Below are 25,695 nucleotides of genomic sequence, written 5' to 3'. Positions count from 1 at the left end.
GGGCTTGCTGTGACTCAAGAAGTTCCGTGATCCCTTACCGCTAATCCGTTACCAGCTGATCCAGCGTCTTAGCTTGGTAGTAGCTGCTCTGTGCAGATCTTATATTATCATTTCTTTAATATGAATCTCTAGTTTTACTCTACTTTTTCTCTTCATATTTCTCCAATCTAATGACTGTTGTGTGTATAATATTTGTGGTTTCTATAATATTTTAGTAAAGTGATGAATCATGTAGAGTTCTTTCTAGTAGTGCAGGTGTCTTGGCTGTGAGCACAGGGCGTTTTTCCTTTTTTTTTTTTTTTTTTTTTTTTTTTTCCTCCTCCCCTTTTTTGCCTTTTTCCTCCACCTTAGAATATTTTATAGTACAATACTTAACAATTTGTGCTACTTTGATTTTTTTTTAAAAAAAATCTCTCTGGTATAGCTGCAATTACACACTTTTTTTTTTTTAAAAAAAAAAAAGTTTGTAACACTGTAACATTACTCTTTTTTGTTTTCTTTGTTTTTGCTTGTTCATTAGTATAAATTCTAACTGCTGTGTGGAAATATGATTCAGTATCTTCTATTAAAAAAAAAAGCAAGCCTAGGGCTGGTTTCTAAGAAAATCATGTGATTTTGAAACCTCTGCTGAAACTTAGTACACCATTTAGTGTGGTTAGGCAAAATCAAGTTCATCAAAAACTGTCTTCTTAAGTTCTAAGGCTTTGAAATATATATATATATATATGATATATATAGAAACTTATATATATAAAGTTATATATATATAAAGTTTTTCTGCTGACCTACTATTATTCTGGAATTTGGCTGACTTTATAATTCAGTTCACTTTTTTTTTTTTTCTTTTTTTTTTTTTTTTAAATATATATATATTTTATTCTTTCCATCTACAGCCCATAAAATTGCAGATTGGAAGTCACCTTAGTCACTCCCCATGCCTCCCTCTTCCTCTCCTCGCTCAAACCATTACAAACTTGAAACATCAACTCATTTTTGGCCGTGTCCAGTTAGGTGCAAATATCCCTGGGTAGGGATAGCACAAACCCCACTTCCAGTGCCTGACCACTTCCAGTATGAAGTTTTATTTAGTTTTAAATTTGTTTAATTTTCTCACGCTGTAACATGTCTACTGCTTCTCATTCTGTTGCTGGGACCCTCCAAGAAATATCCAGCTTTCTGCCTAGTAGGTAGGATGAAGATTGCATTGAAATCCCTCATCCTCCACCTTCAGCCTCTTCTTGTAGACTCTTGACTCTAGGACCTCATCATCCTGATACTCTTCTTCCTCTGGACACTCTAGGTACACTGGGAACGTGACTATTCATTGCTGTCCAAGCTGCTCTTGTTGGGCTGTCCCATCTAGGGACAAGTTGAGCCTAAAATTCTTGCCATAACCACTGCTTTTTTGAAGGTCTAACCGATGTGCTGTCTCTCTGCTCTGTCTTGTGCTATGGAAGTTGCAGAGCTTGTTTTTAGATTGGAAGGTGGCTTGTACTTCCTTGGAGGCTACTTTTTGGCTGTCAGACTTTGAGAGGGATTGATGCGCAAGGTCAAGTGTGAGGAGGAGTATCTGCTCGGTTTAGAGCATTGGTGAGAGGAAGTAATCGGCCCTCTTTCTCCTCCCTACAGCAGAAAAATCATAGGTGAAACGTAGCCCTGAAAGTGGTTGCACTTTAAGGCTTCTAGCCTCACCAATTTTCTTCAGTAAAGGATTCCCTCTAGTCCCTTGCCTTTAGATGGTATTAGTTACACACCTGCCCGTGTTACTGCTCTTAGATACCCAGTAGCTTGCAGCCTAGAGATACTGTTGCTTTGGGCAGTTACGTTTGAAAATACGTAGCTTGTGTTTTGATAGGCGAGTGTGAGACATGTTGTGTAACATGTAGGACGTGAAGGCAGTTAGACGTTTGTCCTGTCAACGTCCCATCTGTAATGAAGTTCTGTCGTAGTGATGATGGTATCGGTGACTCTTTTCCTGGTTTGTATTTACAAGCTCATTTCCTTCACTGAAAGCCAGACCTCTGCTCTTGCCCCTGGTCTCTACTCCTCGTCCCCTGTTTCTCCATCCTTATGTGTCTGCTCCCTTTTTCCCCACAACACAAAGGCATTCATATTTTTTGCACATGAAGTGTGATCAGTTCTATAAAGGATGTTTTTTTACTGAGTTAGTAAACTGAGTTAGTAAACTGAGTTAGTAAACTGAGTTAGTAAACTGAGTTAGTAAACTGAGTTAGTAAACTGAGTTAGTAAACTGAGTTAGTAAACTGAGTTAGTTTCCACACCGCAGCAGGTAGATTCTAAAGTCATGTGCTTCAGAAAATAAGTTGTCTGTTGTGAAGTATCAACTACAATAAACATAAATTTGAAATCATGGTTAGTGGATTGTTTCATGACATGTATCTCTGTGATTGTGTGTGTGTTTTTGTTTGTTTTTTTTAATGTTGCCTGGAAATTCTCAATTTCTAATACCCATTGCAACACTTAAGCTGGAATGTGTAAATTGACATGCTGTGATGTATACCCTTATTTAATGTGCATTTCTGCCACGTAGCCTTGCACAAAACTGATTGTTATTGCTTAGGTGGGAAGACCTGAAGATCAAGAAGTTGTATGATGATATTTTAATGATCGAGCTCAGAGCATGTCTCCTGCTGAGTAATATCCTACCATTGTCTTAACAACCAGAAAGCATAATCCAATAATAGATGAACGTGACTTAAAAATGAGATCATAAATGCCTGTAGTCATCACTGTTTTCCTTGTAGATCAAGGAATGTCTAATCTTTTCATCTCGTTACATTTTAAATGTGGAAGTCATTTCCTGCTCGCTTCCTTTAGCGATTAAACTTGTAAATACCATCGTTTTCGGTTTTGTCCATACTAGTTTTGGGTTTGTGGTAGACGTGTGTTACCTGCTGCTGAGGGTGGAGGGAAGAGTCCTGACTTTCTTGGAATCCTTCATGATAAATGGCTGTTTGCAGCAGTATATAAAAATTTATCTTCAAAGGTTGAACATTTGCCTTCAGATTTAAACAGATAAGATGCTTCCAGTTACTCTCTTTGCCTGCCAAGGGTTTTAATATGCTTAGGTTGTATTCAAATCTTGATTTTTATTGAGCAATGGCTTTTGGTAAGAGTTATCAGCGTGAGTTAAAGTTACTGTTTTATTTTTGGAGTGTAATCGTAAAATGACATCAGAACTTAAAGTTAACCAAGTTCAAGCTTCATATTAAATGAAAGCAACTTGTATTATATCACTTTTTAGTTGTTAGTACCTGCTTTTGTTGCGCTTGTCCCTATAGCATCATGTATTTCTTTTGTCAACACTTGGAAGTAAGATCCTAGGCTGGGTGTCTCATGAGCCTGTTCTCCATCACTATTGTGAATCTAGTAGGAAAGTAGCAAGGATCTGGAGAGCATAGCTTTCATTATTACTATTGAATAAAAATTGGATGGTTTTGTCATAGCTTGTATTTTTTTATTACTTGGAACCAATTGCTAGAAAGGCGTACTCATTCACTAGAAGACCAGACAGTTGGAATTTTTTGAGTTTGAATTAATTCTGGTCACAGTCCTTCAACAAGACTTCATTAGCTAGTAGCAGATCTGAGAATTCTTTAAGCGTTTAGTGCTCATGGAATCTGAAAGCTGGTAGTTATCGTTAGTCAAAGATAGTGCAAATCATTAGGGTACTTTTGTTCCGGGACCTTCTAAGGCAACTGCACAAACAATTAGGAATTGGAATTTTTGGCAGCAAGGAGAATGGAATTTGTATCACGAGGTTCTAGTAGATCATCTCCACCATAGTTATCAGTAAGTCCTTCCTTTTACTGGAAATCTTGGGGAAAACATTATTTTATAAATTAAGTGTACCGATTTTTTTTTTTTCATTTTCTAATTCACAGATCTTCACAATTACAATTTTTCACAATTTTTGTTTCTGTGTTGCAGATTTAATCCAGTGCACAAATGAAATGAATGTGAACATCCCACAACTGGCAGACAGTTTGTTTGAAAGAACTACCAACAGTAGCTGGGTAGTGGTCTTCAAATCTCTCATCACAACTCATCATCTAATGGTGTATGGAAATGAGGTAATATAAAAATATATACCTGAAAGCAGTTACAGCACTTAATTCTTTAAGTTCAGAGAACTACTTCTACTAATTATCTCTGTAAGAAAATCTGTGTTTTTGCCTTCTTGCTTAGCTCTGCATATGAATAGGATTTATTATATATTTGTCTGCTTAGTTTGTTTTCACTCTGAAGTCCATAATGGTCAGACGAAAACTAGATGCTGTCCCGAATGCAGAATTGTGTGCTTTGAGGTACCCTTTTCTGTAGCAAGTGTTTTTATTATGAAGGGGGAAAAAAAAGCCAGGAACTTAACTTGAATGGGATTCTGAAACCTGAAATGAAAGATATATTTTCAGTTTATTCTCTGGCTGATCTAGACTGAGTCTTTCCTCCAAAATAGCTCAACTTGTGGATGATTTTCTTTCCTCCTCCCACCCCAAAGTTTTTGTAGTGAAGGGAAATCTGTCTGTCTTGGAGCTTAGGCTTTTAAAAACAGCTGCTATGTAACAATAAATACTCTAGCATAATTAAAAATATATCTTCTTAAAAAAAGTAAGCTTATGTTCTGTTCCACAGCTTGAATTCCTATGACACCCTATTTTTTGAAATATTAAGCTGTGCATAGTGACTGAGATTTTCTTCGTTTTTAAAAGCCTATACTTTTCTCCATCTCTTAGCAAGTGTCTACAAACATCCTTTTTTCTTGAAAACAATCTAATGTAAATCACAGGATTTTAGAAATTAATCTCATAATTACTCATAACTGTAAATATTTAAATCTATCTCTATGCTCATTTAACTTATTTTTCTTTTTTTGAATGGATGTACACTTGGTAACTATCCATAGCAGATACTTGGCGTAAAGAATAACTAAGAAAAATGCTGTTCTGCATGCAAGCCTTGAAGAGAATTCTCTAATGGAGAATGTAGAAAAGCAAAAAGTGCTGGTATTTGCAAGGAATTGCCTGTCTTTTTTTGCTTAGATGTTTTAGATGTTGAGAGCAAACTATGTGCAATATCTGCCTTCCCCCTGAAATAATCTTTGGTCAGTCTGTAAAGGGTAAAATTCTTCAACCTCCTACCCATCTAGGGTTAGGAATAAAAACAGAAGAACCCGTGTTTCATAGTTTACACTTGGCAGTCACTACAAACCTTGCGTATCTACAAGATGCCATGGTGTAGACTGTACCACAGAGATGTGTGTTTAACATCAGATGAAAAATGAACTGAAGCTGCTGGGATTTAGAAGAGCAATCCTTTATCTTCTCTTAGAGAAGAAGCCTATTTTTTCCAAGGTTCAAACTGTGCATCTCCCTTTTTGTGCTTTTCCTTAAATGTCTTTTATAAAAACCTATATTTTATTCTTGATGATTCCAGTTAGTCTAATGCTGGAGTGTTTCTCACCTGTGAAAGGATATGATCCCTCACTACAGTGGAGATTTGGCTATTTTAAGAGCTGATGTTGGTCTTGCTCCTTGCAGACTTGCAAAGCAAGTTTGTTCTTTACCTTGGAACAAAACTGATCCTGTTGTAATCTCTCGTACACAGGATACTTGATATAGGCTTTTTTTCTTTTTACTTCTTTGAAGAGTAGCAGTCACCTAATAGACTAAACTTGTAATTTTATGAGCTGATTAAAACCTAGATGCTATCCAAAGGCAGATTTTTGTTTTTATTTCCAGTGGGCTTTGGCAAAATGGGAGTTTAGTTTTGCAGAATGCTAAACTTGGAGCTCTGGCTCTCAGAATGAAACCAGATTTTGAAATCTGAGCTCTACAAAATGTAACTAGTGTTCTTGGACCCTTGCTTGTTCACTTGTGAGAAGCTCTCTTTAAACACAAAGCTGGTTCGTTCAAGATACTTTCAAAGAGGTAATCCTTACTATAGATAAGAAAACAAACTCCTTTTAAAATGGAATACAGACCGTATTTCTGCATAACAGTAAAGAGCAGCTTTAAAATCCTGATAAATGTATGTGAAAAACTGAGCTGAAGTTTCACGACAGACCTATTCCCAAGAGACTTAACCGGCATTCACCAGAGGTGTTTTTGTGCAAAACTTGTGATTAAAAGGAAAGAAAATATTTTTCAACAAATAAAGCTAAATTTAGGGGTTACATAGGTGCAGTTGCCCTGCTTTAGTTGTCACGTGCTCTGGAGGGTTTACAGGTTTCAAACTACGTTGCAATTTAACTTTCAGATTAGTGGGGTCTTTCAGTCCTTAAAAAATACTGTTTCTTGCACTGTGTGTTTCTTTTCATGAAACATTTATCACTGTTGGCAATAGAAGCCTTTTCCATATGACTGGAAAGCCTATGATTGAGCTGCTGTTTAACCATAGGGTGCCTGCTAAACTATGAATGCTTATTTAAAAACAAACAAACTAAAAGAAACACTGTCAGTGTATCTCCAATGTTGATGATGAAACAAACAATGGATATTGATTTACATACCTAAAAATAGTTCCTGTCTGCCCAGAGGGTATTTTACTCTTGGATGATTAAATAGGGGTAGCTTTAGAAAATTACAACGAGGCCCAAAATTCTTTATTTCAGTTGCATTCAGTTCAAGGTTGTCACAGATTATGTATTGTGGAAAATATAATAGATCTCTTCTTGGAAGCTAAGCAAGCCACGAGGGGGCAGACTTCTCGTTTTATCATTAAGCACAATCATCAGGATAGGTGGCATTTTATAAAAGACAGTCTGTTTGTACACTTTGCTCTATTGAGTCATACACATTTTAAACTATTATCAGTATGGTTTTAAATAATGGAATATTTTAAAATAATTAAAATAATTCAAAGTATTTCACAAGATCCCTGCCTGAAATGCTTTCCACTTCAGGAATCAAACTGCCAAAGACATCTTGTTTGCCAGATTTGTTTACAGCAGCAAGGGGGATAAAGTTGCCACTCAAGATGCAACTTTTTTGCAACTACAAATAGCATTTGAACAGTTAACATGAAAATCATTGAATGGTTACAGAAATCTTTAAACTTTTAAAGCGAGTCTGTGAATTCCTTCAGCTTTTGCTTAATTTATAGCTGAGCACTCTGTGCCTTTAACTCTCTTCACTCTTTATTTGGACTGTATATTTATGCTAATGAAAGTAATTGAGTAGAACATGTTGCACTGATGATAATTTTCAAAATCTTGTCTCACTTGGATGGGTTGTTTTTCATGCTAACTTTAGATGTGCTGCTAGTGGTTCTTCGCTAGATCAAAATAGCATCGGTCATTCAAAATAAGTTAAGACTCATATTCTGAGACAAGTTGTATGCAAGTTTTTTATGTTATTTAAAAAGAACCTTTCCGCAAAAAATCGTAATCTTGTATGTAAGAGAATACATCACAAGTAACAAAGGTGTATTAATTCATGGACAAATTTCTGTCTTTAAAACGAAGCCTCAAGAGGTAAACTGGAAATTGCACTGTTTTTTGGCCTGCCCACGCAGGTCGAACTGAAATACGGCTTAATATTTTGAGATAAGTAAACTCTGTAACTCACGTGGGACATATTAATGCTTACTTTATATGCATGTATATATATGTATAACCTTTGTCACCTTACGTTTTTAATATTTCTGCTGTATATTAAAGCTAAATATTCTTAGGATTATACTCTCAAAGATCCCTGGCAAATGATACCAACTGTGGGTGCTTTGTGTGTGTGCTGGAGGCGGGAGGTGTTGGGATATTTTAAGAGGCTTTTAATACCTCTCTGGCTTAATATAAACAGTCTTGGAGGCCTTTGTTCTGCATGCATCAAATATCTGTGTAGTATCAACTTTTCAGATTTTTATACTGAAATAAATAACTAGTTTAACATTCAAATTTAACTGAGATTTTGTAATTTCCAGGTTTGAAAGGAGGAGTCTTTATATGAAAGTTGCATTTCACAAGCTGGACAGCAAAAGTTTCAAGTACTGTTGTATCAATTCCAGTTTACCTGTAATACATGAAAAAGGTTCACTTTTTTTTTCTTTTATCTAGCGTTTTATCCAGTATCTGGCGTCCAGAAACACATTGTTTAATTTGAGCAACTTCCTAGACAAAAGTGGATTGCAAGGTAAGGTGTCTTTTCTTCATTAAAAATCAGTTATATACTGGGGATAGTAAATAGAACTCTAACTATGATGGACCCTGTCATTTAAGATGCATTTATTCTGTGTGTGCTTTACCCAGAGTTGTATTTCTTCATTTACAATGCTCTTACGGCATGAAGAAATTGTCTGCTGAGGCATTTGTTGCCTCTTTTAGAAAAGGCCTGCTAGAAATGCTGCCAACTTTTTAGTTAAACAGATATGACTTATTATACCTGTTATTTCTGACATGACTTTTTTGCTTGGAAAGGTGTATATTGATCAGTGAGTTAAATTTCAGAAAGCACCACATGAACATTTTAAATTATCTCAGTGAGACAAGAACTGTTGTTGACAAAACTTCTTTCAAAATTGTCCACAGACCATTCTGCCTATCACTGAGACTAATTCTGCAGGTAAATACATTTCTCTTAGGTTCAGACTTTTCAACTTAAATATCCTTCCAAATTGTTATTCAGCAGTTAAGTGCAATTCTGATTATACACGTTGCTGTCTCTGAAGCCGTTTCTTGCTTTTTACTTCACTTCCTATGTTGTTAGTCCTGGTTTCTGCCACAACTGCACTAAAATACCCACAGTGGGTGTAATAGATTATGAACACATCTTTATTGTCTTAAAGTATTTCTTTAAAAGTACATCTTTTAAACATGTTCCTTGTAAGATAAAAGACCTGAATAGTAATTTGTGACCTGTATGAATATGTAATATTTTTGATAACTATCAAGCTGCTGTCACTGTCTTAATGTAGTTGAATTTCCATCAGCCTTTCATATTTTTTTCAATGCTACTTTTCTTTGGCAAATGAGAGTATATATTTTGGAGCTGTTTCAAACTGCTTCAGTCATGAAATTTCTTTTGTAATAATTTCCATCCTAATATAAGAAAACTTGCTTTATTTTTTTTTTCTCTTTCTTTTTGAGAGTAATTTCCTTAAAGTGAATTTCCACATAGCTTATTTGGATCCTCTAAGTATTTGCTATGTTGTAGCTTTGACATGGTGAACACAATTGCAAGGTTCTTAATACAGATAGGTCATTTAGGGGGGAAAAAAGGCAAAAATATATTGAAACTGTTGTGCTTCAATAACTCGGACTTTATTTTGAATAAGGTTTTCTTTTCCGTCTAAATGAGGAGATTTTGAAACACTTTCTGTTTTTTCAGGGTATGACATGTCAACATTTATCAGGCGGTATAGTAGGTACCTGAATGAAAAGGCAGTTTCCTATAGACAGGTGGCCTTTGACTTCACAAAAGTAAAAAGAGGGTAAGAACTGCATTTCTTTTACTTACCTTGCATTTGGTCCTATGTCTTTTCTTTGAAATGAGCCCCCATAAGAGAAGTTGGTCATTTAAGATCAGGTAGGTATTATGCGTAAAATTATGTAGTGCAGATCACCAGTAACTGGATAGCTCCCTTGGTAGAGAAGATGGTGGAATAAATGAGGTCATCTGGCTCAGCAGGAAGATTTGCTAGTCATGGTTGAAGATCTTTTGTTCTTTGCACAGTATATCTGCCCATATCCAGTGCTTTTTGAAGTTAAAACATAGCTGCAGTTTTGCATTTGATCATCCTTTATTTTCCATGCACAGGGTAATTCATGCTGACGAAAACTTAATTCTCCCCCACAAGAGAATCTCAACTTAAAACTGTTTTATGAGTTAACCACAGTAGAAACATGCATCATAATATTTTGCATTAGTGTTGTAGAAGCATTTGTAGTTGATTTGAGAGAACCTCCAAATCCCTTCTGACTCCTTGCTGATACTCTAGAGTCCCTTTTGTCTTAAACTTAAGTGGCAGAGTAGAATGACAGTGCTCATTCCACTCATACTTCCTTTAGAGATGGATAGAGTTTTAACAACACACATACCAAAAAACCCTTGTTCTTTTCTATGTGCAGGGTGTGTGTGCAGTCAGGTGGCTGTGGGCACACTTGAGAGAGCCCCAGCTGTTACAGGTAGATGTGGGAGTCTAGTGAAGTGAGTTATCCCATCCCAGCGTGTGCCTGTGAGCAGGCAAGATGAGCTGTTCCTCTGAGGACAGTCTGCCCACCCTGATAACAGGTTTTTGATTTAGCCTCTTCCCAGCCTCCTCTTTGTAGCATTTTTGTGGGTATTTTAATATTTCTCCTCCTGCCTCCCAAAATACAGAACCAAATAACATTACAGCATCATTCATGCACAAATACTGGGAGTCTGCAATTAAAAGGAAGTGTTATATCTATCAGCTGCCTGAGAAAGTATTGCCATGTTTGTTAACTTCTTACTGTTTTTGATTTAAAAGAAAATAATCTACCCAGTCATGCAATAAGTTAGGTGAGAACAGCATAAGTTTAAAAAACAAACAACCAAAAGTCATTTTAAAAATGGCTTTCTGAGCCTCTCTGAAAGGGGCTTAGGGACTTGTTAGTGATTTTTATCCATGTTTAAGGGCTTTTTTGTCACCTCGCTCTTCTACACTTCACTTTTTTTTTTTTTTTTTTTTTTTTTTTCTCCTCCTCTCCTCTCTCTCTCTGAAGGGTGGGAACACTTTAGAATGATGTTTTGATCAAATGTTGTTCTTGTACATTACAATTACAGTGTATCAGCCAGACAGCTTTTTTTAAGCCTCAGAAGGCCTGTTTCTTGGGGCCACGATTTAAGTGTTTTCCCTGATGAACTGTTTTATTTTTCTGCATTCTGTTTCTCATTAATAACTTCCTTCATAATCCAGTTAAGGAATTTTCTTTTGTTTTGCACAATAGGGCTGATGGAGTGATGAGAACAATGAGCACAGAAAAGCTCCTAAAAACCGTACCAATTATACAAAATCAAATGGATGCACTTCTTGATTTCAACGTAAGTTTGACAGTGGGTGCACCCGGCATACTGTCAGCTTTGTACAAATCTGAACAAGCTCAGGAAATAAAATGTTTCAGCATCTTAAAATCTTTGTTCCATTTTCATCTGTTTGTGGCCATTTTACCTAGTTAGCTTAAAGAGTATAATTCATTTTTATGGGTATAACCCAAACATCTAGAAAAAGGAATATGATGGTTACTAGAGGGAACACTCGATGTTCTGAGTGTTTTCAATTATGTACAATGTATGAGAATTACTCTAATTGTTGCTTCATTTCTGTCCTACTATCTTTTAGTTACGCTAATTAATGTTAATTTTGGTTAACATTGGTTCATCCTCTGCTGAGAGATCCTCTGTTGATTTGCTCTGCTGCTACTTTCTACTAATAGTCTGAGATGATTGGGAAACGTATCTGGGGTAAAGTTCTGCTGGGAGTTTTTGGATGAGGGATCAGTTGGTTGAATTAACCATTTTCTAATCCTCCTAGGTCAATAGCAATGAACTTACAAATGGTGTGATTAATGCTGCCTTCATGCTCCTCTTCAAAGATGCCATTAGACTGTTTGCAGCTTATAACGAAGGGATCATTAACCTGTTGGGTGAGTATATCTGCTTTCTGCAATGCTGGCATGGGCTGGGTTGGGTATCAGTAAACAGCACAAGCATCTGCTCATTTTCCAGAAATTGAACATACTAAATTATAAAATATTAATTTTATTGTATTTTCCAAGGCAGAGTTGTTTTTTGTCCAATTGCATTTTATATGGGGATGAATAAATTCTATAAGCAAAGCCAGCTCAAATTTTTGTTATTTTTTTTCTTGTACTGTTTTATTTATCTTGATGAAACCAGTGTTTTGTTCTTTAAGAAACATGTCTGTACTTTCTGAATTGGACTTAGGTATGATCCCTTGGGAATTTGCAGTTACCGCATTTGCAAATGCTTGGCTATCAAAAACTTACTGTTGTAAGGTTTAATAATTCTAAAATATATGTTGTATATTGGAGGAAATCACAAATTCAGGCTTCAGGGTCTTTTATTTGCCAACACTGGGGGCATAGGGAAATCTGCACCTGCAACATGGAAAGTGAAATCCAGGATTAGTCAGTGAAGGGCCCTCATGCTCCTAATCCCAAACCACTGAATAGCATGGGCCTGGGGCTGTTGCATCATAATTTTTTTTTTTCTCCCCAAGAGAAAGAATTTGCATCTTTTTGGAAATCTCTCCCTGCTAGGCTGCTTCTGGTTATGTGACATCTGGTACTGGTAAGGTTTAACTGCATGTAGCTCAGGATTGATAGAGTGGCATTTCCACGTTTAACATGATAAAAATCTGAAAATGTTTTCTGTTTGTCGTATTCTATATACTTGGAAATAAAGACAAGTAACAATGTAAGATGCTTAAATTCTTATTTAATGTGAATATTCTTACTATTTCACTATTTATAGAAAAATACTTTGATATGAAAAAGAACCAGTGCAAAGAAGGCCTTGATATTTATAAAAAGTTCCTCACTAGAATGACACGGATCTCGGAGTTCCTCAAAGTTGCAGAGGTAAACCTTAGTCAGCCCAACTTTGCCCTTCATCTGAAATAACTTACGAAGTGCTTATTTTCTGATAAAGCACACAAGTGTTCCCTTTCATTCCATCAAGCCTCATTTTTACCAGTCTCTACTCTGCTGATTAATTCATTTGGGGACTGTGTAGAAAACAAAATATTTCCTAGTTAATCTTATGCTAAGGATGGATATAAATATGAAAACTTTATTATTTCCCTTGCTACATAATTTGAGCAGTCTTTGAAAAGAATCTTACTGTAAACCAGAAAAGTAACTGATAATTTTTCTGTGATTCTACTCCAGTTGGAAATTTCTCATCTTGCCAGGATGACTCGTAGAAATGACACAGCAGCTTAACAAATAAGAAACTGGGATAAGGAAATGAATATATTGTAGTATTTAGTTTTGAGTATTTTGAGTATTTTAGTTTTGAGACTCTGCCCTGGCCAGCTCCCATAGATTTGTTTGTGCAAGGGTTTGTCAGAATAGAAGAAAAACATGTTGCTCTGCAAAATATTTTTTAATATATCTAGCTTGTTGCATATTTGTTTCTGAAGCACCATTGAAATAATGTCCCAGTGTTATGTAATTTCTCAGGTGAAAGATGTTTCTCTGTTTATTTTCCTGTTCAATTACTGATGACTTCATGCAAAATGTTAAGTTAGTAAAGCTTGATTCACTTTCTCTCCTTTGAAGGAGTTGTTGATGTTTTTTTATTATTATTATTGTGAAAATGTATATCTACGTTGCACAACACTTTATATATAGTGTTCTTTAGGAAATAACAATAGCTGTTACATAAAGCTTCTTCAAAAAGCTTTAAAGACGCCTTGTATTAGCAAATAGTTGCTATGTCAGTAATTCTGATAACTTACCCTATAAATTGTGTGACAAAGTTCTCTGGATTCACTATTTTGAAGCACTTGATACTTTCTAAGGCAATTAGTACCCATTAAAACACCAAATACCTCTATACCAAGCCTACTTCAAACATTTATACTTTTAACAGAAGGATTTATTTGTTACACCCAACCATTTTAGTGTCCAGATTGTGGAGCTCTAAAACGTGTACACAAAGGCTTGTCTTTTGCATGATTTCATCTTACTGTTTGCTTTCTGAGCATCTCTGCCTTTAACAAATGCAAGCAGGTTCTGAAGTTCATTTGTTTCGTTACAGCAAGTTGGAATTGACAGAGGAGACATACCAGATCTTTCCCAGGTAGATAAACCCATTATGCCTTTGTCAGTACCTGTCCGTCTGGGGATTGCATAATTGGAAAAACTTGGCACTGTGGCCTACGCTTCAGCACTCTGGCATATGTTGACACCAAGTTGTTTCGAAGCTTGTGATTAAATCCAGCCCGTCAGATCCTGGCTTTCATATGCAGTGGTCTTGTTGTAAGATACTATAGATCATTTTTGTCATACTCTAATTGATTTTCAGTCAAGCTAATTTCTCTCATGCTTGAAGACACAGTTTGTATCTGACTTCACATAATGAAACTTTTATGTGGTGGTATGGAGCTACGATTTTTTGTCAATTTTTAATTTTGGCTGCATGCCTCTCATCACTGGAGAGGGTTGCTATATGCAGAGCATGTCTGTAGAATTGACTTTAAGCACAATTTCCTTCTTAGTATCTCAGAAATATTGACTGCTTCCAATTGTCTGTTTGTGCTTTCCTATCTGTTTCTGTTTAACATCCCTTGACATATTTCAGTTACTTACTCTGTGCCATAAAGGCTCATTATCAGGGAGTGATGAGACTGCAACACCTGATATTTCAGATAATTAAATATATACTGGCTGCCAAAACATGTCAGTATTCAGAGCTGCTGTGCCAGTTACGCTTCAGTTGCAGTCTCTTGAAGTGTTAGCTTTCTCTTAGATTCTTCATATCTCTGTCATGGTGTTTTTTTCAGGCACCAAGTAGCCTCCTTGATGCATTGGAACAGCATTTAGCTTCTCTTGAAGGCAAGAAAATCAAAGATTCCACAGCTGCAAGCAGGTGTCTGTGCTCTTGTTCTTCTATGCAATTTTCAAATCGAATATTAAATCAGTTATTTATGTTTCCCCCATAAACTAATGTTTGTGTAGGTTCTGTTGCAAAGAAGATTGTATTGCATTAGCAACACTGGAGTAGCCAGTTATAGTATCTCTTAGTGAGTGCTTAAGACAGCTTTTTCTAGGTCAACAGAACCAGAATCCAGACTTGCAAACATTTCCTTTAGAACAGCAGCCAAACTCTTAAGAAAGCCAAACTCTCAAGTTTCTCTTTGAAGAGAAACTGGGGATGTTTTCCTGTACCACCTGGTCATCTTCATTTTATTGCAATAATTAGACTTGTACAAATTATGCATCGTGTCTGAATGTCCTTAGATTCTGTTATGTCCACTCTAATTCCTTTTCCTCAGAAGAAGAAAATGCTTCCAGAAATCCTTAAATTGAGAGTTGATATTTAAAGCAATGGTGGAATAAAGTGATAAAAGGCATTTGCTGATTTCGAGCACTTGATAACATGAAGTGAGTTGTAGAGAGATCCTCTAGGCAACTGACATTACTCAGTCATTAAAAAAAGGGAAAAAAAAAAAAGATGCTTAATACTGGAGGGTTAGACTTGCAAAGTAAAATACCATTTCGTCATCACATGTTTAAACAATAAGGGAGTAGTATTTTTATGCTGTTATGATAGTGACAATTTTCAGGACTTAGGAGTACTTAGCTACTTTTTTCTTCTTCATGCAAGGCTGTTTTAGCTTGTTTAGAATATAAGTTTTATTATGTGTATCTTTTTGCATCCTCTTGCAGACTTCTGGGCTGGGATATACTTGTGTTAACAGCCTATTAAACTTATTAAATTAGCAGCACTGTGAACTAGAACCTACCTTGTTAGAGATTCCCGTGCATCTACAAATACACTGCCTTATTTTAAATGATTTCATAGGTTAACAGGGAAAGAACAAAGCCTCAAATGTGAATTGTTGTGATACAGCTTGGAGAAGAAACATTTAAGGGGAAGGGACCTGACACCCAATAATACAAGAGAGGAGATATTATGATTTTTTAGAATTTTTATTTTGCAGTTTGTACAGTGTGTTGTTTAATGCTTCGCTGTACAGGGCAAGATAAACTCTATTTTAAAGAGTTCAGAAGGAAACGGGGCAGCAGGGTGGATCCAGGTGAATTTTTTTGTTTGTGTGTGTTCCTGTCACGTCTCACCTATTAACAGCCAGCTCTTCTCTCCAATTACTTCAGGGCTACCACCCTTTCCAACGCGGTCTCTTCTCTTGCAAGCACCGGCCTGTCCCTTACAAAAGTTGATGAAAGGGAAAAACAAGCGGCGTTAGAGGAAGAGCAGGCTCGTTTAAAAGCTTTAAAGGTAGGATCCCGGGGTATTAATGGAAAATACTTTTCTAAATTCTTACAAATTCTTATTAGGGGAGCAGGGTAAGAGCCAGGATTATTTATATTGAACACATATTGTTGACAAACACACTAGAAGTAGGATTCTACATACACATATCATACAACTTGTAAATGGTCTGTTAAACCAGTTTCCGAAAGACACATGGTGTCATTGTCTCTTGTAAATTTACCTTTTATATGCTAGTTACACTTTATGTGGAATAAATGAAATTAACTCTTCTGCTCTGTTTTACTGAACTCCAATGCCACATTCGCAAATATTGCAGGATTTCTTAGCCCTGCTCATTTTTTTTCCAACAGGAACAACGTCTAAAAGAACTTGCAAAGAAACCTCATACCTCGCTAACAACTGCAGCTTCTCCTGTGTCGACTGCAGCAGGAAGCATCATGACTACACCAGCCATTGATATTTTTTCTACCCCGAGCTCTTCAAACAGGTACGTTTTTCAATATTACTTCATTCTGTCACGGGCTGCAGCTGCCACTTCCTCTAAAGGTCTGCAGAGCTTACTGTGGAGTAGGTTGTTTGTATCAAAAGTTTGTTTAGATATGACTTTTTTTTTTTTTTCCAAAGTTGATGGGGGAGAATATCCCCTTGCAGTAAATAACACAGAAAGTGTGTTTTCATCCTCCCTTTACAGTTTGGTTTCTGGTAAAAACAAGCTCTCCCTTGTAGCTGTTCTTAGTAACTTGTGAGCCATCAGTTGGAATGGAAAAATGTATATGCCTTGTCCCCAAAGAACCTTTCAATGTAGCTTGGGGAAATTACCAATAAATGTTTATAAATGTTGTTTTTCTAAGCAGTAAAAGCAGAGTGGTAACGAGTCTTGGTAGATTACTTTTTAGAGATTAAAAAACAAAAAAAAAGGAAGCTTGAAACAAGATTTGAAAGACTAGAGGGAGGTTTAGCAGTTGAAGTTGCATCTGGATCATCCATCTGCAAGGACTTACAAGCCTAGGGGTAGAGCACTCCCCACTAATCCTGATCTTTGACTAGCCAGAACTGTTGATATGAGTGTGTGAACTTCCTTCTGTAAAACACCAGTCAAATAATGTTAATATTATGCTTCTGTCAGCATAGAAGGAGGAAATGGCTTTCCAGAAACATATTTTGGTTTGGATTTCATCCTAAATCTAGCTAAGGACTGCTTGCTCGTCCCCTTAGCTTAGAGTAGACTATACTCACTTCCTTTTACCTTCTGCTGTTCTTAAAGTAGTTTGTACATCGGTAGCCTGCTTTCTATGTTAGAAAATGATTGTGGGAAATTACTTGATACCAAGGTTGTAGGAAACAGGTAATTTGTAGAAAATTTTTATCAGGAACTGGAGGCTCTGTCAGTGTTAGTGGCTGAAAGATTTTCTTTAAAAAAAAAAAAAATGTAGTAATGTAGTTGGGCCTTGCTTGCTAAAGGCCCAAATAGTTGAACGGGTCAGATAATTGCGTTGAACTTGTAACCTTGAGCTATGTGATCTTGCTCTGATTGTGCTGCTTAAGTAATCTGAAACACAAGATTCTGATAGAGCTGATAGAAAGCCAGAAATGCTGCATTGTGGAAACATTAGCAGCAACAGAAAAGCTTTTTACTTGCAAATTAGAAATCTCGCTTTCGTTCTAATATGAAGCACCAGAGTGTTTTCCATATAAGGTATTTCCAGTCCTGATAGATAGCAAATCCTAAAGGATTCCTGAGTACTTTTCAAAAACACAATTACTGTTTTGTTTTCATGTTTCAAAGCAGTCATTGGCAACATGGTTATTAAGATCAAACAAACGTATTGCAGCAGCAGATCCTATGAACCTGCAAAGGATTTGAGTCACAAATTCAGTTTTCTGCTATTGTTGAACATGTCCTATCGTAGCATGAACAAGCTTTACCTGAAAATTATCGTGGGTCATTTTGAAACGTGCTTGGATGCTACAGTGAAACAGCTTCTGTCTGTAATGATGATCATGTAATAAGCACAAAAAATCATTATTGACAGTGTCATACTGAGTTACGTAGATGAACTTGAAAATCTCACATGGCGCTGCTTGAAATATCAACTAAATGTCCATATCATGTACCTAGTGCTGTGTGGCAGATGCCTGTGCAAGGTCTGTTTTATTTAATGTACTAATGAAAATCTGCGCAGATGCCAATACTCTGTTTTTTCAAGGGGAATTTGAAGTATGAAGTTAATGTTTTGTAAAGCAGTTGTTCCTGTTTGACTCTTGGAGTCATTGCAGCAGTTATATTTCACTTTTCATTTTGTGTGATGTTCTTTGCCTTACATTTACCTTATAGTAGTCCAAAAGATGCATTTAAATGACTTGTCATCCACATGACTCAGTCTGAATTCACCAGTTAGCAGTCTCTAAAGGCCTCTCCCCCTTCCCTCAGATTGTTTAATAGATGGTGGATATAGGCAATTTCTCAGCAGTGGCAAGTGGAAAGACATGCGAGTTGTGGAATTTAGATGTAACATTTTTTTTGGGGGGGGGGGGAGACCCATTAAAGGAAATTCCATTACTCCAATTTTAACATAATTTAGCGGTTTTGTGAAATTACTTTACAAGCTGATAATGATCATTGAATTTCAGATGCTCTAGCCCTGGGATTAGAGCGTGAGGAAGATGGGGTGGCTGGGTATGTCTGAGTCTTAGCTTTGGAAGAGTTGTTTAGCATGACAGAGAACTTAGCTTATTAAATTTACATTTTTAGTTTCATAGAAAAGAATCAAGTTCAGCAAACTCTCTTCATTTTAATTTAGTCATATTCAGTAAATATGTAGCAAAGCTTTCATAGCAGTTGCCAATTGTTAATGTTTTCTTTGCATTGAAAATTATTTCATGAAGTTCAAACAAGTATCTTAATTTGTCTTTGTAGCACATCAAAGCTGCCAAACGATCTACTTGATTTGCAGCCAACTTTTCATCCATCTGTGCATCCTATATCTGCTGCTCCACAAGTGGGAAGTACCTGGGGAGGTAAGGCTTGTAAATTGGATGTGGGTTGTATTTATTATGGCTGTACGCCCTCACTGTTTCTCCTAGTGCATGGGCTATTTCTTGCTTAAAAACAGGAAATTTAGAGGAAACCATATATTAAATTCAGCAAAGCTATGAGTAGGTCAAGGGAATGGAGGAAAAAAAGAACAATTCCAAGTAGAGGTTAAAATAATGTAGATGACTGAGGTGATTACAAAGAGTTTTGATACCAGAATAGCTGGTAAAAAATATATTTAGCTGTTGACTGAGTCAGTCTCATAATTATTGTCCTCCAAAGTGCATCATGTAGCAAACTAGAGAAATCTGTCTGTGAGAAGTCATAGTTCTGTGGGGTCTGACAGCCCATGTGGCACCGTGTACCTGAGTACAGGATTTCCAAATGCCCAAACTGGAGACTAAAAAGTAAGTTAACACTGTTACTGGTAGTAATAGAGGAGAACTGGAGAAGGAGGCTATTCTTGGCAAATACGCATGGGAAACTTAAAGAAGAAAAGCAAGAATTACATATTGAAAACCAAGGCACCCCCCTCTGAAATGCATCAGAAGATTTTTGGATAAACTGTCATATTTACATATTTATTTACAAAAACAAATTAGAAAACATCTGTGCTGGGTGTGAGGTGAAGACATGAAATTGGAGTCTCCCCTGTGCTTTTTTTTTTTTTTTTTTTTTTTTTTCTTTCTCTCAGAGTAGCCAAATTACCATCCTGTTTTGCTGCAGGATGAACTGAATGAATGTTAGATGGCTTTCCTGGTTTTACTGTAAACCAGGGAGGCAAGGCAGGTTCTCGAAGGTCATTAGCAAGATAATTCACTCGGGCACTGTTGGAACATTAGTCATTTGCTCAGAGCTTCCACTTTCTTTGCTGCTTTGCAATGTTCTGGAATATTTCGGGTAGAAGTACCATTTACTGGTTGTTTGCAGTGCTGATGATACTGCTGGAGGAATAATAATCTTTAAGCTAATAGTCTTTAAGATGCTTCTTCTTACTTTTTTCCGTTAATGGTACTTAGTAAAATAGTTAACTTTGCAACTAAGTGGCTATTTTCAGGTAGTTTTCTGTAAAACAGAAACTTGCTAAAATACTTCTGTGATGTAAAAAGTGAGTTGCTGGCATCAGAAAGCCTCATAGGCTTTGATATAGTACTGTTTTGTGAAAACTTTCTCCACTGTATTATTTCATAAGCTGCAGCTTTTCCACACGTCTTTCTGTTTAGCTAACATCTTCACAATAACTAATGCACATATTCTACTTTCCTGTTTATTTTTGTGTCCTTGCACTGTGTACTTTCTCATTTGTTTGTAAAAGTTGCACAACACTGAGTGATGTGGCAATATTAATATGTCATAGTTTCAAAAACGAATGGAAGTAGCTTACCTTGTCTTTTACTTTTGCTGATCAGAGCATCTTTTTGAGAAGGACGCAGTGGAGAGGATATCAAGTTATGCATATGAATTTCAATATTTAAGATGCTTCGCCTTCAGAAATGAAGAAGGATGTTTTTGCTCATCTTGTCTGCCTTCTGGGATATATCTGCCATTTCAGCACATCTTAATTATCTCATAGGGGGTGAACAGAAAATGACCTTCTTCACAAAGGTCGTATCACAGTCTAGTATATCTTTTATTAACAACCTGAAATTTAGCTATAAAGTCTGTCTTTTTTTCTTTTTCAGTGTTAGAATTATTCCTAGCAACAATTCTTTCATCACTGATGTACATGCTTTACTCTTGACATTACTAAAACCTTTTAAGATTAAACTAATCATGAAGATTTCAGATTGTCCCCTGAAGGTCAGTTAAAATTTCAGGTATCAAACTGGGTTCAAATTGACCTTCAAAGGAGCGTAAGCCTAGAATTAGTTACTATTAAGTGTTTTTTTTTTTTTTTTTTTTTTTTTTTTTTTTTCCAGCAAGTCTTAGGTGTGTAATAGCAGGATGAACTGTTAGAAGGGATTATATTTGGATTGCTTCCTTTAGATTCCTGCTTAAAATACTACTAATGATTAAAGACTCCCAGAGAGCGTGTTATATAGTTGTATATTCTCAATTTACCTGTTCTTGCAAACTGTAAGAATTGTCATAGAGAAGAATGCTTTGTCACTATTCTCCCAAATAAAATACTTCTAACTGGATAACTTAAAGATAGGAGTTTGCAAAATACTAATGACTTTTAAACACACCTGAGTCATTAATGGTTAATTATAGCCTCAAGGTGCAGAGTGCTTCCACAAACAGATGGTATATGTGTTCAAAGATGGGCTTTGATTTTAGAAGATTTGTAGAACTGCTGTCAGAGATGACAGTTCCTTAACCTATATATACAGAAATATAAATTACTTGTTCCAAAATCATTTTTTTTAAGTTGCCTTGGTCAGTAAGTGATGGAATCACCATCCCTAGCAGTGTTCAGAAAATGTGTAGATGAGGCGCTTAGGAACATGGTTTAACAGAATGGTGTTGAAGAGCTTGAAGGTTGGACTTGATCTTGAAAGTCTTTTCCAACCATAATGATGCTTTGATTTTGTAATCTTGGAAATTGTTGACCCAGGCAAAAACTGAACAATCTAGCTAGAACCAGCAGGTCAAGCAACAGGCTTGGAGGGAACCTGAAAACACAGCAGAGTATCACAATGTTTTTATGAACTTAGAGCTGGCTTGTGTTGTCTTGCTAAGTCAAAGCATATGAAATTCCATGTCCAGCTTCGGAATTTGAGACCAGAGAGTATGTAATGTAATTTTCCTGTGAGTGCACACGTAAAATAATTCCATTGGAAAGTAGTTTCATACAAGTAGAGTAAAGCTTTGTGCTTTTTTAACCTTTTTCCTATTGTTTTATCTAGACTTCTTTATTTGGATTTATTTGGATTTGGATTGGACACCCATGACTACCGTGTTTGAGTTGCTGTATCTGCCAGTTACCTAAACTTCAAAATCAAAGCAAATAGATGCCTTTGGAAATAATCCCAGCCTGAGCTGTGCTATTTTTCAATTTTGTGTCAGTTAAAAGAATCAGAAGAATGTGAAGCTGCAGGTGAAACAGCCAGGATGAGCTGTCTGAGGGATAAACTAACCTGTCTTATCATCAAAGCTGGTTGTCTTGCACCTCCTGAAATAGGATTCAATACAGAGAACAACTATGCAAGGAGTCAGTCCAGGTGTTTTGCATGTCCACAAGTAGGTAGTAATACTAGCCTTTCAACCAGACCTAAGATAATACCAGATATTGTATGGTTATTATATATTACAATATTAGAACATGGTGTTTATTCTTTACTCAGCGTCGGCTGTTTTCTTTCTTCTTATAAGTCACTGAATGACTTATAAGTTACTTCACTTACTCTTGAGGTGTAGTCAGATAATCTGCAAGAAAAGTTAGCTCTTCGTTGCGTAAGACAGCATAAGCCTACAGAAAATCGAAGTAAATGTAAGTCCAGAAATAAAACTCAATTTGTCGCTTCAAAATTTCATTTTCTTTAGGGCTTACAAGTGGCTGAAGGTTTCCTCTTATTGAGTTGTGTGGGATTTAAAGCTAAGAACCAAGAGGGTGGATTTGGGCAGGGAAATAAAACTTGCAGCTTGAAGCTACTAAGTACATGGTGGTGGTGTTTGCAAGAGCTGTGGATGAAATCCTGCTCAGCAAAGTTGAGGGGAATATTTTTAAAACTGCTAGAAACCACAGTATTTAAGGAAGCTCTCATACAGCTGTTACTGAGGCAGTCCTGTGTAGTACCATTGCCCAGGATAGCATATTGCAGTTCTAGCCCTGGGATAATGCAAAGCCATGTAGGGGACTATGTGTAACCCCTGCTAATCCAATTAAGAAGTTTTCACTTAAGATTCATGTGCAGTGAAGACAGGCACTTAAAGCACACTGCTTTTTCTCAGTGATTCGATTCTAGCTGCCTCCCCCATCTTATTTACTGGATTTTGCAGAATAACAGTATTGTAGCTTGGCAATGGTATCCTTTTCCCAAGAAAACTTGGAATTCTCCTATATACCTCTGGAAGTTATACACACAAACTTTGTTTTCCTCCTCCCCCTGTATTGCCTTTGGTGAGGACCATGGGGTTGCTCACTGCCTGGTGTCCCTTGAGGAGGAGAGATTTTACTTGCAGCTGATGGTGTCCTAACAATTTTGTTGCTGCTCGTGGAATAAGTAGTGAGGAGTGTGGTTTTGTCATCACATCTCAGGGTATTCTTAGCTCTAGAAAAATCCATGATGTTTAATGAAATTCAGTTAAAATGTGTAAACAGAATTATGAGATTAGTAGAAGGAACAGGGACAGAAGGAACAGGGTAACAGCTCAATTTTATCTCTATATATAGATACTTACATTAATATTTTAACAATACATATTATATGAAAATATACTTATATATTTTATTATATTGTTATTTACTTCTATTTATTAAAATCATCTTTTAAAATATACCTACAGTATATTTATTTTTAACGTATCTGTAGGATGGTGGTTCCTAGGAGCTGCACTTAGCATTTGGGGTCTGGTTGTGCTAGGAGAAGGCTCGCTATTCCAGACAACTTGTTGAGTGTCAGGATACAAATGAGTGAAGCAAAAAACTGATTATCCATTTTCTTATACCATGGGAAACACATAACTTATGCAACCAAGACAGAATAAATTAAGTGTTTAGTTAATATTGGTAGTGTTTTTCTCGAGCAGAGAATGGCAAATTCTGGACAATTTTAAATTAAGCAGCTAGGTCACACCAAATTTAGAGATGTCAAGAGAAGGTTATACTTCCTGCACTCTTTGCTCTTCTAAGCTCTTGTTCCTCCTCTAGACGTGAGAAGTAACATGTAACTAAATCTATCTCCCTTTTCTTCTTTCTCTTGCTCTCTGGAATTGAACAGATCCTTTCTCTGCTACTGTTGATAGTGTTGATGATGCCATTCCAAACCTAAATCCTTTCCTTACAAAAACTAACGATGCTGCTCATCTGTCTGTGTCTTCTGATGTATCTACTTTCACCAGTAGGACACCCACACATGAAATGTTTGTTGGTAAAGTACCATTTTAAACTAACTTATTTTCTTAATTTTAGTTTCTAGAGCATATTTGTGGGTCTTTTTAGAAACTAAAACCTAGTTATTTGGGGATGGTTTTATTCTATTTTAGAACTTGATTAAGAATTGTGTTAAAATCTGCTGAGTACCTAGCTGGTATTCTTGCTATGCGTGTTCTTGGAACATGTAAAGAAACTTAAAATTATGGTACAGACAGTTATGTCCATGTATTTTTTGCTTACATTTTTAATTAAAGTCCCTTGTATTTAGGTGGAAAAATAAAGGAAAGAAAATGCTGCCCTCAATGTTCCTTGGGTGTTAAAAATTCTCTTTAAAACTAGGAGATTAATCCGACCTCTTTTGATAGAGGATGTCTTTTCCCCCGTAATAGCAACGAAACTGGTGAAAACCCACATGTTTTCTGGTACATGGTCTTCTCAAACTCTTTACCTAATAGGCAACATTTCTAAAGTGGCAAATCATTAGGTCATTAAAAAACTTTTGATGTGTTTCAGCATGGCTGTCATTATAAATCTTTCTAAAACGTCTGTTGGTGAGAGCACACAGTAATTGAATTGCTTTTTAGTATGAAGAGTCTGAGGATAAGAATCACATTAATTACACGTCAGCTCACTTTTCTAAGTGAAGTTAGATTGGGAGCCAGGCTTGTCTTGCTGCACCAAAACGGTTTTTGTTTTGCAGTTTGAACCCTATTAGAAGAATCCAGAGCCTCCGAGGACAAAACTAGAGCTTCGTTACACCCAAATCTTATCACCATAACTAGTTTTCTTGCTCATCTTTGATTAGTGGAGACAGAGAGGAGTGTTCAGAGCACAGGGCTCATGAGCTGCTTTTCTGAATTCCCAGCGAAGATTAGCTGGTTGAGGCAATAATTTTAAAACACTCTAAGCTGGTAATGCACAATATTAATGTGCTTGTGCAATCAGTCTTTCCCATGCTTGCAGTAGAATTACTATGGTGGCATGCAAAGTTGGAATGATCGTCTCAGATGCATTTTTTTTTGTGGGGGGAGGATTTCTTTCTTTTTTTTCTTTATTATTATTATTATTATTATTATTATTATTATTTGTTTATGGAGGGTGGGTTTGTGCGATCGCACAAAACACTGTAGCTGTGAAGGGCTGCAGACAAGGCCTGGTGGGTTTTTGTGAAGCTCACAGCTCTGTATGGCCTTCAGAAGACAACCTCGAAGTGAGTGTGGAGGTGGATGGCCTGAACACATGGCCTTCCTTCCAAAGTCTCGTTCTCAAGATATATAACCGATTATGAACTTTTTTTGCTGACAAATTGATCTGTGAAATGTAAATGCAGTCTTAGCTTCTAGCCCGAAGAGCTGTGCTAATGCAAATGTGGACTTAAAATAATTCTTTCTGGTTCTTTAGATCATTACAATCCATTTACTGAACTAAATCCCTTTGTGGCAACCAAATATGAATCCACTGTTGGGCTCTATCGTTATACTTCAGGTATAAGAAAAATGCCTTGAAGCTTTTACACTCGTGTCTCCAAAGGGTGTAAAACATGGCATTTACTTTGGGGAAAAATATACATATCCCATTATAGCTGTAATTTTGAAGCTGTACTTTTCCCTTTTGTGTTAGTTAATGTAAACTCATTTCTTAGTGTATGTCTGATGTATATAACT

At 36.4% G+C, this 25,695-nt stretch overlaps 1 protein-coding gene across 7 annotated transcripts in view; it reads left to right on the top strand.

Moving 5' to 3' along the window:
* Positions 1-25,695, top strand: part of PICALM (phosphatidylinositol binding clathrin assembly protein) — a 67,127-nt gene that overhangs the window by 22,484 nt on the left and 18,948 nt on the right. For 3 of the 7 annotated variants that reach the window (XM_088534973.1, XM_088534971.1, XM_088534974.1), the window contains exons 2-13: positions 3,952-4,094; positions 8,072-8,147; positions 9,342-9,444; positions 10,925-11,018; positions 11,509-11,620; positions 12,471-12,577; positions 13,761-13,802; positions 14,506-14,591; positions 15,839-15,962; positions 16,310-16,446; positions 18,877-18,977; positions 23,877-24,026. In XM_088534973.1, the coding sequence (XP_088391099.1) occupies positions 3,952-4,094; positions 8,072-8,147; positions 9,342-9,444; positions 10,925-11,018; positions 11,509-11,620; positions 12,471-12,577; positions 13,761-13,802; positions 14,506-14,591; positions 15,839-15,962; positions 16,310-16,446; positions 18,877-18,977; positions 23,877-24,026 (1,275 nt within the window). Of the gene's footprint in view, positions 1-3,951; positions 4,095-8,071; positions 8,148-9,341; positions 9,445-10,924; positions 11,019-11,508; positions 11,621-12,470; positions 12,578-13,760; positions 13,803-14,505; positions 14,592-15,838; positions 15,963-16,309; positions 16,447-18,876; positions 18,978-23,876; positions 24,027-25,432; positions 25,517-25,695 lie in introns of all 7 variants that reach the window. The other 4 variants (XM_088534975.1, XM_088534977.1, XM_088534976.1 and 1 more) reach the window with 2 other exon arrangements.

Source organism: Tinamus guttatus, unplaced genomic scaffold, assembly GCF_059628265.1.
Source record: "Tinamus guttatus ecotype Peru unplaced genomic scaffold, ASM5962826v1 Tinamus_guttatus_pri_ptg000602l, whole genome shotgun sequence".
Taxonomy (NCBI): domain Eukaryota; kingdom Metazoa; phylum Chordata; class Aves; order Tinamiformes; family Tinamidae; genus Tinamus; species Tinamus guttatus.
This window is presented reverse-complemented; position numbering and strand designations above follow the sequence as displayed.